The sequence below is a fragment of the Silurus meridionalis genome, chromosome 8 (genome assembly GCF_014805685.1).
Source record: "Silurus meridionalis isolate SWU-2019-XX chromosome 8, ASM1480568v1, whole genome shotgun sequence".
Classification (NCBI taxonomy): domain Eukaryota; kingdom Metazoa; phylum Chordata; class Actinopteri; order Siluriformes; family Siluridae; genus Silurus; species Silurus meridionalis.
This window is the reverse complement of record NC_060891.1, coordinates 1,277,966-1,293,300: the sequence shown is the minus strand read 5'-3', so window position 1 is coordinate 1,293,300 and position 15,335 is coordinate 1,277,966. Positions and strand designations below refer to the sequence as shown.

The following is a 15,335-nucleotide window of genomic DNA, read 5'->3' as shown; positions in this document are numbered from 1 at the left end:
GAGTAACATGATATTAATTATTAAAAACTGAAGCCTCACCACTCCGCAGGAGCTCCCGGGATGCCGCTGCCAGCAGAGGGCACCATCACCGCATTCCTTTCCTCAGTGAGAGTCAGACGGCACTCGAGCAGCTGAGCCTCACGCTCCATATCATCTTCAGACTTATCTGATCACATGCAGCAATCACGTATTACCAGATTAATGTCTGACTCTTGTCTAAAATAATAGCTTTTTTTTTTTACGTTCAGCATTTACATTTATGGCATTTGTTCAGCGCCTTTCGTTCAGAGCAACTTACATTTATTTAATTCATACAACTGAGCTGCTATGGGGTTAAGGGCCTCACACAGAGGCCCTGAAGTGGCATCTTGGTGTGGCTGGGATGTGAACTCACAACCTTCAGATCCAAAGTCCAATGTCATAACTACCAATCTACCACCTCCCCCCATTGTTAATAATATAAACTTTGAAGTAGAGAAAAAAAAAAAAGGAAGATAAAGAAAAAGTTATGAAAATATACATAAATTGATTTCAGAAATTATTTTTAATAATTGTTCATTATTTAGTCATTATCTAAATCATTAAAACTGTAGCATCTGTTTTATTTATTTATTTATTTTTTATTACTAAATGTCAAATCTGACTCTCTTCTAATTTTTCTCTCATATTTATTTATTTTTTGTCAGCAAACAAACTACACATATTTTCACAATATCCAACTGGTCAGAATGTACTCGGATTTCCAACTTGAAAATTGTAGGGAAAAAAAAAAAACAACCAAAAAAAAAAAAAAAAAATAATAAAAAAAAAACAGGTCGACTCCACACTGAAGACGAGCCGGAGAGTGCAGCAGCAGGGATAACTCTACCTGTTTTGATGACAAGACTCTGGAGATGCTCGTCCAAGTACTGCTGTCTCTTAGTGAGAGCGTCCAGCCACTGGTCTCTCAGCCGATTCAGGTCTCGCTCCTGCAATCAAACAGTGAACTTTTAACTTCCCCAGAGAAAGCAGACCTAATCAAATATTAAAACTGTGAACCACCCTACCTGATAGCTGTCCATTTCATCGCCTTCCGGCTACAAAATGGGAAAAAAACAAACCTGTTAAACCATCATAAAAGACTTGGAGCTATTTAGGATGAAAATCTCCACTAAGTAAATACATGGAATTTTTCTTGGAGGTAAATTAGGTTTTAAGCTGCACCTGTTGCGAGTCGTTGCCTTTAACAGGACGAGCCTGTCTGATCTCCACGCACCCGGCAGACACGCCCAGAATGATCTCGGATATCAGTGGCATAGTCCCAGAATCCTGAACCGAACGCACCTCCACCTGCACCCGCCGAGACTGACCCTGCAACACACGTATAAATCTATTTACTGTACGATACCATATATACACCATATATAAGGCATAACATTATGACCACCAGCCTAATATTGTGTTGATCTCCCTTTTGTTGCTAAAACAGTCGAGACCCGTCGAGCATAAACAGAATTAACTTCAGAAGTTTGAGCTACAGGAGTTCGTCTGTTGGATCGGACCACACGAACCAGCCTTCACTCCCGACGTGCATCAAATGAGCCTCGGCCGCCCACGACCCTGTTGCCAGTTCACCACTGTTCTGTCCTTGGAGCACTTTTGATAGACACTGACTACCGCAGACCAGAACCATCCCACAAAAGCTGCAGATGCATCTCCAAAAGTTGGAGATGCTCAGACCCAGTCGTCTAGACGTCACAATTTGTCAAATTCGCTCAAATCCTTGAACTCGCCCATTTTTGCGGCTTCTAAAACTAACTTTGAGGACAAAATGTTTACTTGCTGAAAATAATATATATGAAAAGATGGCTGGGTACAGAAATATTAATAAAACACTTCTAAAGGTTTCATGTTCCCAAAAAAAAAAAAAAAAAAAAAGTCTCACTGGTTTACTAACATTTAAATATTGGAAATAGTATTTTGTATATATTAATAAAAGTACTGTATATATTAATAAATATTTTGTAGGCAGAATTTTGTACAATTATTAATCTGGCACTTTAAAGGATGAAGATCTGTTTAAAAAGTTTATAATGACATGGTCATGAAGGTAACGTTACCTGTCGCAGCTGAAAGATGCCCCCTGTCCGAACATCTCCAGCTGATAACACCTCCACAGGTATGTACTCTCCATTCTCATTCAGCTCCAGGATCTGTACCCACATTTCCAGCTTTCGTGTAACTTCGCTCCATCTGGGCAGAGGGTTAAAGCGTAGCAGAGCGTACTTAACACACGTGTGCTTTCTGATGCACTCGAGTGGATTTATGCAGATGCATTGTGTTGCTAGTGTTAGTGTACTAGTCTGTATTGTTGGTAAGCACAATGACACCAAGCTATAGAACACCACAAAATATGAACCACTGGTGTAAACTTGCTCCAGTGGCTGTTCCTCTGTTCTCTGTAGGCGGTTTGTGTACCATGTTCCTCTGATAGCAGAGGAAGTGGTTTTCTTTGTGGCTCACCTGTCACGCAGTGTGCGAGTTTTGGCCTGAATAATGCTGAGATCCCACAGGGCAAGGTTCCTGCCTGGATCAGCTTGCCTGTGGCCAAATACTTCAATAGCAAGCGCTCCCTCGGTTAGATACTCGATGAAATCTTCTGTTACTGCCACAGCCAGCTCCTAACACACATACACACAAACACAATAAGAAGCATGTCCATTTAACTCCTATATAAAAAAAAGTGGTATAACAGGAACACAGCGTTAACCCAAACATCTAAGGATCTAGGAACATAAAACCTGAGCCTGGTGTGTTTATTCAGAGAAATATTCAGAAAATATTCCTCTGTGGATTGCAGCCTGTGACACTGCAAATGTTCAAATTCTGATGTTATTTTGTCTCTTTGTATTAGCGTGTAATCAGGATAAATAAAAATCATAAAAAAAAAAAAAAACCCTACTTCTGCATCTATATTCTGTTTTTGAAACTGACGTAGCAGTTTTTCCTTCACGCTGCATCAGAAATCAAGTATCGAGTTTCAACACGATTCTAATTAACATCTTCTCATGAGGGACCTCCTTTTTCAAGCCAGACCTGTTGGTGATGTTTTCAATGAGGAACATTGTGCTAACTGATCCGCTCGTTCGTGCAGACCGATTCTCACCTTACAGCTGTCGAACACCACCATGCAGTGAGGGTCTTTGCTGGTGGGAGACGTGGCAGATGGGTCCACCTCGGGAGCCACGATGATGGGCTCAGCCTGGTCCCAGAAAGAGTACTGACAGAAAACAAAGTTGGACAGGTACTGGGGGAGGCCTGTAGCCTGCAGGATCTTAATCTGTTATAGAAAAAAGAAGGGAGGTTTAAAAAAAATAATAATTTTGAGTACATGCGATTATATAAAGCAACTCAGGCAAGCAGCAGCATAACATTCTCACGTAGTTCCAGCATGTGTTATTGACTAATTAGACATTAAAAGAGCAGTCTGACCAAAAACAAACCATGCACATTATCACAAAATAATTGGCTTTTCATTAATACCCCATCAGTTGTGTGAACGTATTTATGTGAAGTTTATAAATTAATCTGTTCCTGTAATCAGTTTCTGTATCCTGCCTACTAAATGTCCCCTAATCACCAGGAACACTTCTAGCCAGATGTTTGCTACACCAGTTTTGTACAGAATCAATGATGATAATGATTCCCACATCACAATGTTCCTTTAATGCCTACCATACAAACAAGCTTGCGTTCAAGCTGATCTCCTTCAGGGCTGCTGTCTCCATCTTCACCTTCACCCATGCAATCTTCGACACCTCCAGCAACACGCACAAGCTCCACGTGCAGCCGTCCTGCCACCTAAAACATGAAGAGCACAGCTTATGGACTTATCAATAATAAAAAATAATAATAAATAGTAGTAATAATAATAATAATAATTGTGTTGAACATCTGCACTCTGGGGAATCACACCTCTCCTTTCTGGTTAATGATGGGCACGGCGTACTGCAGCTTCACGTCATAAAACAGGCAGGACAGGAAGACATTGGCCACTCCAATCAGACTGTGATTGACTTGCTCGTCAAAGAAAGGGTCTGCTCTTTTAAAGTATGAACGCATCAGCTGCGAGGTAAACCAGATAACGGTGATTAAAATGACATCACTGAGATAGCAGCGATATTTCTATTGTAAAAGACCTACATGATCGTCCTCATCGTAGTCCTTCCACTCCTGATAGAGCTCCCTCATGTCCACCAATCTGTTCTCCATCTTTTCCAGAGCCCAGATCTGCTTACCTTTGCCTTTCCGCCTCACCTGGATGGCAGGTTCACTCAGCACAGCGTCACGCTAGGACACAGAAAGATGGTGCAGTGTATTTAATGAGAGGAAATATTTGTTTTCCTTTCACCTGCTCCTGTTAGGGGTCACCACAGTGGATCATCAGTCACCATACCACCCTACCTCTACATCCGCCTCTTTCAGATTAACCACCAATACTCTTTTCTGGAGAAATATGAAATATAGCTGACAGAAAAATCACATAATTAAGTCAGTCATAATTTTATCTCACTTTCAGTGTCATTTTTGATTAAGTTGTTGAATGCCACAGCATTGACATAATTCTATTTCATTCCATTTATTTTCAAATGCATTAATCTACAATCTTTAAAAGTGATTGCTTTTCCATTATCACTTCTGTCTTTTAAATTTTTTTTTTTTAAATGCTAGAATAAGAACCCTTTACCAATGTTAAACCTTTTCCCAGGCTGCGTGGTACCGGCATGAATGTTTTTATTTATATATATATACACATTTTTTTTATTTATTTTTTTAAATAGCTTATTTTGACTTTTCATTTTCCCCCAACATGTATAATGTTATTCTATGAATGTCTGAGAGTGTAACCAAGCTTTCACACATGCCAGGGATCAGCAGATAATTCAGCTCCATCATCCAAACAACTGGTGTGGCATGTCTGGCTGCTCTCAACAAAACAGCTGAGGAGTTTCTTTTGCCCCTTCCTGGAGGAAGATATTTCTGACCTCTTCAAAAACATTGAGCTACATGGTTTTGTAAAGATAAACAATTTAATAAAAAAAAAGAAAAAAATATGATTTGATTAATATTACAGGGCAGACATAATAAGTAAAACATTTTTGGCTCCAGACTGTTATTAATTTGCGAGTAATTTTGCCGAGCTCGGCACCTGCGACCATATAAATGTACACATTATGACCGTAAAATCTGCATGTTATGACATTTTATGTGTGTGTTCTGTAATGAATGGCCCATCACATAATTTGCTGAGGTCATAAACTGGACTTTTTCCAAACAGTCTCCACCTCTACCGCTGATGACACACCTGTTAATAAAAAAGCAGGCTCCAATTGTGCCAGGGTTTGAGAGAAAGAGAGAACGACAGAGACATCTTTCTATGTCAGTCAGTGAACTAAAAGTGTAAAAAAATGCATGCTATTGTAAATGAAGGTATAATTACTGCACACTCAGCATGGTTACCTTCCTGTTGGCGTTGAGGTTTGCAGCAGGAATCTGCAGTGTGACTCTGTACTCGGTTTTCTTGTCCAGTTCCTCTGAGATGAAACTCGCCTCTTGAACCAGCAGGTTGGCTTTGACGATCTGTTCCCGAAGTTTCCGTAAGCTCCGCGTCAGCATCGCCTCCCTGCAGGTGCATTCACAGAATTGACAAATATGTGAGCGTGATTCCTTCTTCTCCACGGCCACTCAGGTCTAAACAGGGACTGGGATGTCAAATCAGTTTAATTTACACAACTAGAACATCCCCAAAGCCCAGGGTAGACTGTACTACTTTAGTTCTAATTATTATTCTGGAGGCATAGTTTATCGCTTGGCCAAACTTTATTACTGAATAATTAGTACACGTTACCGCTCCTCGCTCCATTGGCGCAGACGGGAAGACGACGCCGACCCGCCCAGGCTGAGTCTCTCCATGCTGCGGTATTGCTGCTGGTTCTGCATGCTCTGGCGTTCGGGGGTGAGGCGTCTGCGCAGCTGCTGCAGCTCCTGCTCGTACATCAGCCGCTGACGCTCCAGGGCGGTGCGCTTCTCCTCCTCGTGCTGTCGCTCCAGACTCTGCAGGACGGCCTGCATGGGGTCTGAGACAAACAGAGAGCAAGAGCAGGAACGAGCTCGTTATTATGACTGATTACCAAACTTATTTCCAATAGATATTTATTTGCTTTGGCAAAACTGTAGACGAATTCTGACAAGTAGTGCAAACATCCTCACTTTACACCTGTTCTGAGTAGAAAATCATTTCAGAATGCATGAGATATGGATCAGAATGGGCAGCAGAAGACCACGTCTAGTTTCACTCCTGTCAGCCGAAAAAACAGGAATTCAGGTTTTATGATTGTGTGTTTTGGACTCACCGTTGCTCCCCAGGGCCTTCATCATGACCTCCGTCTGTGCGAACTCGTAGCTGAAGCTGACTTCGCTGGAAACTTCGCTGGCTGTATCTCCTTCCGCGTCCAGCTGTTCACTGCTATAGCTGTTCTTCATGTTACCCCCCTCTCCTTCCTCCTCCTCAGCCACAGGACGAGGGCGTCGCTTCGGAAGGTTTATTCTGCGGGGTATAAGAATGTTATGCAATATTCCACAGCGAACCACACAGTTAGGTTCTTCGTACTTGTGATGGCCCACCTGAAAAAGTGATTGTTGCCCCACAGGATGCGGTCGCCATGGTGAAGCTGCTGCTGGCTGGTGACTGGAGAGCCGTTTACACACGTCCTCGAGAAAAAACACAAAACACAGCAGGTAAAGATCATTTTCCCAGTCCACTTGAAGACAAAAGAACAATATATTTCAACTATTTCTCCATGGGATCAATAAAGTATTCTGATTCCGAAGAACATGTTTCTTTCTGAATGTTGAAATACCTGGAATTCTTGTATGGATTGATGAAAACCGCTCCCTCGGGGGTGATGTTGATGACACAGTGCTCAGCCTGGATGCCCATGCCACACAGCTGAATATCCTGCGAGTCCGCTGAGCCCACCATTGTGTGGTCCTGCAAATATCAATCTAATATTAGCTTCTGTCTCACCTCACCACATCACACCACAATGACTAATCGGATTTCCATTTCCAAAGAATGTGGTATGTAAGATAGTAGGCCTGAGAGAGACATTTTATATAAACAGGGTTTCTGCTAGTCAGGTCAAATGTAAGACTTTTTAGACCTTTTTAAGACCATTTTATGGTCTTATTATTTATATATCACAACATCAAAAACGCACACAAATACGTTGTTTGCAACTGGCTTTATCCGAGCCCTAAATTTGAAAGTAAGCTAAACTTGCACTTCCGAAAGAGACTCACGGCAATAACAGAAAGCTGATTGGCTGTTCCATGTTGCTCTCGTTTGTAGTCGTAATACAGCGAATTATATTTGGACCAACGAACTACAACACCACAGAAACTAACGAACAAAAACATTCTAAAGTGCTGCGGCAGATTTCCAAATTCTTCCTGTTTAAATCAGGTGTGGCTTCGATGGAATGAAAAATCCTGCACCCACACCAGCCCTTTGTGGAAAAGATTAGACAACCCTGATATAAAGCTAAAGCTGTTTAATCATATGAGGCTTGGTCACATCAGGTGTATAAAAGGATTTGTAGGTTGTCAGGTGACTTCTTTATTTCTTCAGCCTCAACTAACATTATTGTACATGATTATTTTATGAGGCATGCGCTGTAACATAGGCGTTTTAAAAATGTATGAAGTAATCATAAAAGCATGAGCAGTGTTGGCTGGACTGAATCAGAGTATCGCGAGTTTAATTTTCTGAGAGGTGTTATTTTTATTCTGGTGAAATACAAATAAACACTGGAAAAAAAAATCAGCAGACTGCATGCCGTTTCACAGTAAACACACTGGAATGCATCTTCCTCAAGGCTATTAAGAGTCAGTGTTATGATACATGTCAAAGCAGGTTCAAAGATGGTCTGATGTGCAAAAGCTGATTGTTTGCCAACATTTTGCACACGTTTTGCGTGTGTGTACCTTTAGGTAATAAACCAGCAGCTCGTTAAGGGCGGGGTCAGCATTCAGATTGACCATGAAGCATTTATCCTCTCCGACACGGATTCCTGACGACTGCAGAGAGATGCCCAGACTCTCCAGCTGCTTCTGTCTCTCCTGAACAGAAAAAAAGAGTCACTCCATTTCACCCAAGTCAACACGATAGAGTCTGTAAAACCTGAGAATCCCGAGAGACCCATGAGTTCTGTGATTTTTACCAGTGCAATCTCCTCAGTCTTTCTCAGTTTCTCCTCCCAGGAAACAGTCATCTCCTGGATCAACTTCTCAGACTCCTCCAACCTCTCCTTCAGCTCCGGAGCTTTCATAGACTGAACACACACACACACACACACACACACACACACACACAGTAATCAGATCCATCAGATGAACCAAAAAAAACCACACCAGAATAATTTGGAAACAGAAACGATGCACCTTATAAACCCTTGCCATCCCCTTTAATGCTTTTATTTTTAACGGTCTAAAACAGTTCCTTTAATTAAGTTACATATCGCTCCTTTAAAATGTCTGCTTATCGCACACCTCTGCTTGCGTGAGCTGATCCCGGAGCTTCTCCACCTCTTCCCTCAGCTGTCGGATGATCCTGGCGTTGGGATCCTCGTTCACGACGGCGTGGTTGACGATGCTCTTGGCACGGTCGGCGTAGCGCAGCGTGGACAGAGTCTCTTCATAGTTATCGGCTGCCGGACTCACCGTAGCCACCATGGCAGTCCGGCTGTTTCCTCCTAAACTATCCTGAGGTTAGAAGAATGTCAAGTAAACAATATAAAAAACCTTTTAGGAAATTTATAGGACAAAATAACCTTGTTGAAGTGTCGATTGTTACTTGCGAGTCCACAGAGATTCAATAAACATTAAATAAACGCTCCCTAAATAGATGATTTTGGGTCTGCATGTAATATAACTGCAGTATAATTTGTGAATAATTCATTGCATTTGAAAGAAACCAAACAGTAGATAAAAAATTACAAAAGATTCCCTTAAATAAAATACTATATTGTTTTGCAAATGTACACACTTTCATTTGTCCAATGATTTATACATATTCAGGGAATCCCTTCAGTGTGAACTGAAAAAAAAAAAAAAAGGGGGGGGGGTGTTTAGGAAATACGGTGGAAAGTATTCTTGATGCATCAGTTACCTTAAGCAGCCATGTGAGCACGGAGTCTCTGTAAGGCACAAACTTGCTCTTGTTCTTTCCTGCACCCTGGTCAGCCAGCGCTGAGATCACCAGCCCCAGTGTGGTTAAAGACCTGCCCAGTGCACCATAAAAAGAGAGTGAGAGCGAGAAAGAAAGAGGGTACATTATCCATCTGTGCCAACACACATTCCCTGACGCACACAGAGCAAAGGTGGAATAAAAATCAACATCTTATGAGACTGCAGTTTTCTCATGTATGGCAAGCCAGAGACAACAGCCACATCATCAAAAAAAAAAAAACAGCTCAAACAACCGCTTGGAAATTCTCAATAACATTTAGAAACTAAAAATCAGAACCATGAATCATTTGACAAAAAAAACAGAACAGAAATAGATGTTTCTTTAAAAAGAAAGCGTATTTGGCTACCTTCACTTAAATCGTGTAAAAAAGAAAAAAATAAATAAATAAAAAAACCTCAACTCTCAGCAAGAGAATTCATTAATGCGCTAGCAATGGTAAGTTTATCCACTCTGGACAATCAGGGTAATAAAAAGAAGCCGAAAAATGAAGGCATATGCAGAACTACTGCAGCTTTTATCAAGAAAGAACATGACAAGAACTTAACAAGCCTAAGTAAAACTGGTCTCATATCAGATATTTGAAAAACACAATATCATAATATTTCCAGATTTTAGTAAAATTTGAGTTTATGACGATCTGCGATGTCATTTCTGATTGGCAGAAGGAAGCTAGGGTATTAGTGATGTAATAACTAATAATAGTAATTATTATAGGTCGAACGATTCATCGGTTTTGTAGATTACGATAGTTATCGACAAAACCGACGATAGTTAACCAACGATAGTTAATTGCAAAAATCCATACTGACGGAGTGGCTGAGAAGGTCCGTGGTCATTATGAGAGCGGCCTCTAGAGGCAGATCACCGACACCGCATGCTGTTTGTTTTTACACACGAGATTGCGTGCTGCACGGCGAGCACTATATTATATTAATTAATTTTTTTATTTTGACATTAACACTATGTTTATCTTACAAACACAGTCAGTACTGTTTGTTTGTACTTTTCTATATTTCTTAATATACTGTTAAACTGACTCTGGACCTAATCAAAATCCGTTCCATTTTTTCTGAACCCACCAAAAAGAGTTTAGATGTTTTATTTGAATGCTTTAATGAGAAACTCATTTGAATGCTTTAATGAGAAACTAGCCATAAAAGGAACAAAACAGTTTTGGAAAGTTGAATGCACGTACTTATTAATGTTGCTTCCTTCCTTCAGCCTCTCACCAGCCGCACCAGTTTTAGCTGCTCTCTCACTTCCAGCCAAATCCACCAAACTCAGCTTACTCACTTTCTCCCCACTGGTCTGGAAACAGAGAGAGAGAGAAAAAGAAAGAAAGAAAGAGAGAGGCAGGAATTAAATCCAAATCTTCACTTTGGGTGTTTTTCCATGGCACATTCAAAAACATAGCCAGGGCCACACTTTATATTTTCCACCAACTGAAGCAAACTTTGTTATTCCAGTGCATGGCACACACACACACACACCCACACCCACACACACACACACCATAGAACACCATTTTGTAAGTTCAAGATTAAACAAATGATCGAGTTAAAGAACAGATTTGGAAATTGTTAGAATGTTTAAATGACCATGTTGCCTCAAAGACAACCAATTCTCCAAACAGGAAGGAAACTATTGAATGAAAATAATTCTGGGAATTTGACCTTGCCATGACCTTAACCCTGTTTAGACTGATTCCATACTCTAAAAGCAGTCAATGTATAATGAGAATTCCCAGTCAAACTTTCGATCACTCATTACTGAGATATCACGCTAACAAACTTAAAAAATATCCTCTGGTGATACGATCAACCAATCAGTAACACACAGTAATTCAAGCCCCCACCAGTGAGAATCACAAGATTTCATTTCCTTCTTCATGTTTGCACAATTATGTTGGAATGATCCAACTGTCCAAACTGAGTCAAATTCTCCAGCTGAGCGTGAACAAAAATGAGCAAGGCCGTGCCAAACAGGACAAGTGTCCATTGTTCCCCCCTGCCTTATGAAGTACGAACAGACGGACAGACAAAAAAGGTCCGTACTACAGACACAAACACTCCCTTTATCTCTCCCGTTGTAAGATTGCAGTGCAGTATAGATGAATCAGTGACACCTGCTCTCACATTCAAATTACGGCCTTTGCATGCAAAGTACCATGTAAAGCTGTGTCCTTGTAGAAGATCTACGCCCAGGGGACCACACTGAAAAAAAACACTGCAGATGATTCTTCAGTACGCTTCAGTCGCTGCTGAATTATTGATCGGGAGGTCAAGCGATCTTATCCAGGTAGCGTATAAAACGAGGCATCATAGAGGGACAGGGTGACACAGGCACGTGGGACTGAGATCAGCAGACACTTGAGTCAGGAAACGGCATGACTTATTCATTGATTTTCCCTTCCAACTGGAGGCAAGCTCTTAAAGCTTCGTGTGTGTACAACGGCTGTTCCATTTCACCTGAATTCCCTGATGATTAGCTGTTCAATAAGAACAGGAAACTTTTTGAGACGAATCTCAATTTGAAAGTGGGCAAATCAATAGTCTGGACAGCTGAGACAAACAGAGTTTATGTCTACGATAGTTAATTGTATTTGTGTGGTGCATTAGTGAGTTCAGTAACCATAGCAACCCAGAAAAAAAAAAAAAAAAAAGCCCAACTACTTATTGACTTGTATTGTGTAATTACAAGAAAAGCATTTTGTTATTTAAATCTCCAAATTGTCTGTAAAACATTCAACCTCAATATTAACGTTCAAAAAATAATATAAACATTTCAATACAAATACTGGAAAACTAATCTTGTAAAAGGAAAGTCGAATATAAAACTAGACAGAACAGAAAGGGTTAAAGCTCATTTGCATGAACAGCAGCTGATAAAGAGAAAAGCAAACACGGATGGAGCAATGAGGTCATCGGGGCGAGGTCTTACCCCAGACTGCAGGTCCCGGAGTGTGTGTGTGAGGATGATGTTGAAAACGGCGTGGGAGCGACTGCTTTCTTCGTTCATGTTGGTGGCGGCCACGGTGCGAGATTTATTCCCCTCGGACATTAACGACTCGATGTCCTGAGAGGAAATGAACAGATTTTTCAAAATCCTTGACGCTCAATTTTAATAAAAACCCAAAAATAATAATAACAAAACGGGTGTTTTTCACTCAAAAAGTTCAGTTTGACATCATTCGAAAAGATTCCAAACAAGAGTCTTAAACCTGGAGAACTATTTAAATCTTTTATCTGGATTGTGATTGGTCACAGCTGCAAATCACAGGTTGAGACTGTGTTTTTTATGGCATTCATAACATTTGAATAATAATGATTAAACTGTATAATGTGTACTTTTTTCCGAATGTACGCTTCTTGGTCATTGAGCAAAACACTGAACAGATTTTGCTAAATACATTGCACAAGCGGCTGTAAAAACACGCTGGGTAAAAATAGTAACCGCTTTGTAATGACTTTAGAATTGCTCGTCGTGTCTATACTAGACTTACCTTGTAACTCCTCACGGCGAGCCGAGAGAGTCCGTCCACGTACGGTCCTAGGACTTTGTGTTCTCGCACTTTCAGAGCTTGACGACTCCTGTGAACAAACGGTGAGGGTCGGCATCAGAAGAGAACCTCGCTCATGAAAAACTCTATCCCCATCCTTTCTAAATTAGTCTCTGCATTAGCTTTCCTTCAATGACAATGAGTATTGCAGCTCTAGATCCACATAACAAATGTGATCCGTGCTGTTCAAAGTCATGTGATGATCCTCACCCCTTGGGGTCGAGGAGGTCCCGAACTTTCTCGTTGTAGATCTCCATGAAGGAGACCTCTACGGTGAAGCTCTCCTCCTCTCGCTGGTGCTGCAGTGTGCGCTCAAAAAGCGAGCTACAGAGACGTGGGATCAGACCTGGCTGATCTGCAGACCCCATCATGGTATATGATTTTCCTGAGCCTATGTTACAAGACACACAGACACACTACAATTAGTGCGCAGGAAGATGTGTAGACTTTTCAGGAAACTATCCAGGAATGTTCATCTTGGAATTAAATCACACACACCAACATCCTACACTGTTTAATAAAAAAAAAAAACTTAAACTAGTTAACTAGCTAGAATGGTCATTTTTAGGTTCGTACACAAGCCGTATATAAAAACGGAAAAACAGCCCGTTCCATCGAATTCTCATGCTCCTAGTGGTTACATTTTATTTCAAGTAACTCATAGATACCGTCAACGGAATATAACAGGAAAACGAATGTAAAGCTGCTTGTGAATGTGAGAAAATTACAATATTGGCAAATGTAAGTTTTTATTACGTGGACACGTAACAGAGTTTAAAACAAAAAGTCAGTTTCATTTTTCGTTAAATTTGAGCCCGTGGGACGACGTGGATAAGTACGGAGCAAGTCTCACCGGTTTGTCCGTATGCAAAGATGCAGGCGTTGTAACCCTGGAAGGCGTTGTGAAGCAAACTCTCCCCGAGGCACTGAAACACGATGTCTTGTCCTATAAACAGAAAGAGAGTCAAAGAAATAGAGATTTTCTTCGAATCAGCTACGAACACACCTTTGCCTGCATATTTACAAGGGTGCTGTTTTTTGTGGCGCTGTTTAAAAAGCTCCGATTTTGTAAATGTGGCGATGAAAAATCAACTTTTATTTTTGACCTGTTTATGAGAGCAAGCAGCAACACAGCAGAAGAATCCTTGTCTCATGTGTGTAGTTCTTTTAGAAATTGCTCATCTAATGTTGCTAAAACAACCCGGGGAAAGGTTTCCACACAGCCCATATTAGCACGAATGAACAGATCAATTGTGAGCCTATAAAATCTATACTAGGTCACATAATATCTTCCTGGAAAAGTCAAGTCTACAGTCCAAGTACAGTGATTGTGTTGTTTCATGTTGAACACTGTTGTGTTAGGCTTACTGATATAGACACAACTTTTTACTTTATAAACTTTATAAAAACTCTGTAACATGTTAACGCTTTGAACAAAACAATACCAATATGAAATGTGCAAAAGAGGGTGGGGCTTCCTGGTAGTTGTCAGTGTTTTCAGATTGGCACGTCCATCGACCGTTTTTATTAAGGAAGTATGAAAATTTTTTTTTGCAGAAGCATAATCTGGTGTTCAGATACACAGCTCTGAAGCAATACGTGTAAAAGTATTACTGAAAATCTGACCGGAGTCTTAACAATACCTGCATATTTTTCCTTTTCGGATTCATCCATGGTCCAGAAGCAGTAATCGTAAGCGAAAACCTAAAAGTAAAAAAAAAAAAAAAGAAGAAGAAAAAAAGATTTCAACATCACTGCTTTGCTCTTTTGACTGATTTATACTTTATAGGATGCAGTGAAGTGTGCACTTGGATTTCTGATAATATTACCTTGGGCTGACTCCTGCTTCCAGTACACAAACGGGATGGGGGGAAAAAAACAAAAATATAAACATTAATGATCAGGGTTAACACTTTTTTTGTTTAAAAGGCAAACATTAAGCGTCTAATAGTGTCCAAGACAACTAAATCAACAAGAGTATCAGAATTTCTGTAGTCCAAAACATTCAAGTTAACATGCACTAGGACCCAGAAACCTAAACTCTGAGTCCATGTCATCAGCTGTACTTTGCTCAGTGGACCTGAAACCAAGATCCCTTGGCGAGAAAGAGAAGGTTGACAGACCAGAGTAAACACACTGTGAGCTCTGACTCAGAGCTGCTCTACGACTTCATAGGACACCACACATATACACACACATATATATATATATATATATATATATATATATATATATATATATATATATATATATATATGCGTATGACAACAGAATAAATTATGCATTAGGATTGTCATCATTATTGAATTTTATATAAAAAATAAAAAATAAACATTTTATTGCAAACCGTGTTTTCGACTTATCCTTTACGACCAACAACGCTCACACAATCTGCTTATTTCTGCATCCTGCAATAAAAATGTTTAAATACTGTGATGGCCATCGGTAGAAACCCTTCCTGCCTTTATCATCTGCCTTGGATGATCT

At 40.4% G+C, this 15,335-nt stretch overlaps 1 protein-coding gene across 5 annotated transcripts in view; it reads right to left on the bottom strand.

The window, feature by feature from the left end:
- The window catches only part of kif13ba (kinesin family member 13Ba), a 35,267-nt gene that overhangs the window by 6,505 nt on the left and 13,427 nt on the right, over nucleotides 1-15,335 (bottom strand). For 4 of the 5 annotated variants that reach the window (XR_006926776.1, XR_006926775.1, XM_046856600.1 and 1 more), the window contains exons 3-28: nucleotides 14,678-14,693; nucleotides 14,492-14,552; nucleotides 13,702-13,794; nucleotides 13,059-13,239; nucleotides 12,792-12,879; nucleotides 12,230-12,364; nucleotides 10,485-10,597; nucleotides 9,209-9,320; nucleotides 8,590-8,802; nucleotides 8,262-8,372; nucleotides 8,026-8,160; nucleotides 6,900-7,030; nucleotides 6,664-6,750; nucleotides 6,393-6,586; nucleotides 5,888-6,116; nucleotides 5,500-5,662; nucleotides 4,183-4,329; nucleotides 3,955-4,104; nucleotides 3,715-3,840; nucleotides 3,146-3,319; nucleotides 2,503-2,660; nucleotides 2,100-2,232; nucleotides 1,204-1,350; nucleotides 1,047-1,076; nucleotides 869-968; nucleotides 40-166 (exon numbers count right to left, since the gene is read on the bottom strand). Coding sequence is in view for 3 of the 5 variants with exons in the window: in XM_046856600.1 (XP_046712556.1) it covers nucleotides 40-166; nucleotides 869-968; nucleotides 1,047-1,076; nucleotides 1,204-1,350; nucleotides 2,100-2,232; nucleotides 2,503-2,660; nucleotides 3,146-3,319; nucleotides 3,715-3,840; nucleotides 3,955-4,104; nucleotides 4,183-4,329; nucleotides 5,500-5,662; nucleotides 5,888-6,116; nucleotides 6,393-6,586; nucleotides 6,664-6,750; nucleotides 6,900-7,030; nucleotides 8,026-8,160; nucleotides 8,262-8,372; nucleotides 8,590-8,802; nucleotides 9,209-9,320; nucleotides 10,485-10,597; nucleotides 12,230-12,364; nucleotides 12,792-12,879; nucleotides 13,059-13,239; nucleotides 13,702-13,794; nucleotides 14,492-14,552; nucleotides 14,678-14,693 (3,354 nt within the window). In the remaining 2 variants the exon portion in view is untranslated. The remainder of the gene's footprint in view (nucleotides 1-39; nucleotides 167-868; nucleotides 969-1,046; nucleotides 1,077-1,203; nucleotides 1,351-2,099; nucleotides 2,233-2,502; nucleotides 2,661-3,145; nucleotides 3,320-3,714; nucleotides 3,841-3,954; nucleotides 4,105-4,182; nucleotides 4,330-5,499; nucleotides 5,663-5,887; nucleotides 6,117-6,392; nucleotides 6,587-6,663; nucleotides 6,751-6,899; nucleotides 7,031-8,025; nucleotides 8,161-8,261; nucleotides 8,373-8,589; nucleotides 8,803-9,208; nucleotides 9,321-10,484; nucleotides 10,598-12,229; nucleotides 12,365-12,791; nucleotides 12,880-13,058; nucleotides 13,240-13,701; nucleotides 13,795-14,491; nucleotides 14,553-14,677; nucleotides 14,694-15,335) is intronic. The other variant, XM_046856601.1, reaches the window with a different exon arrangement.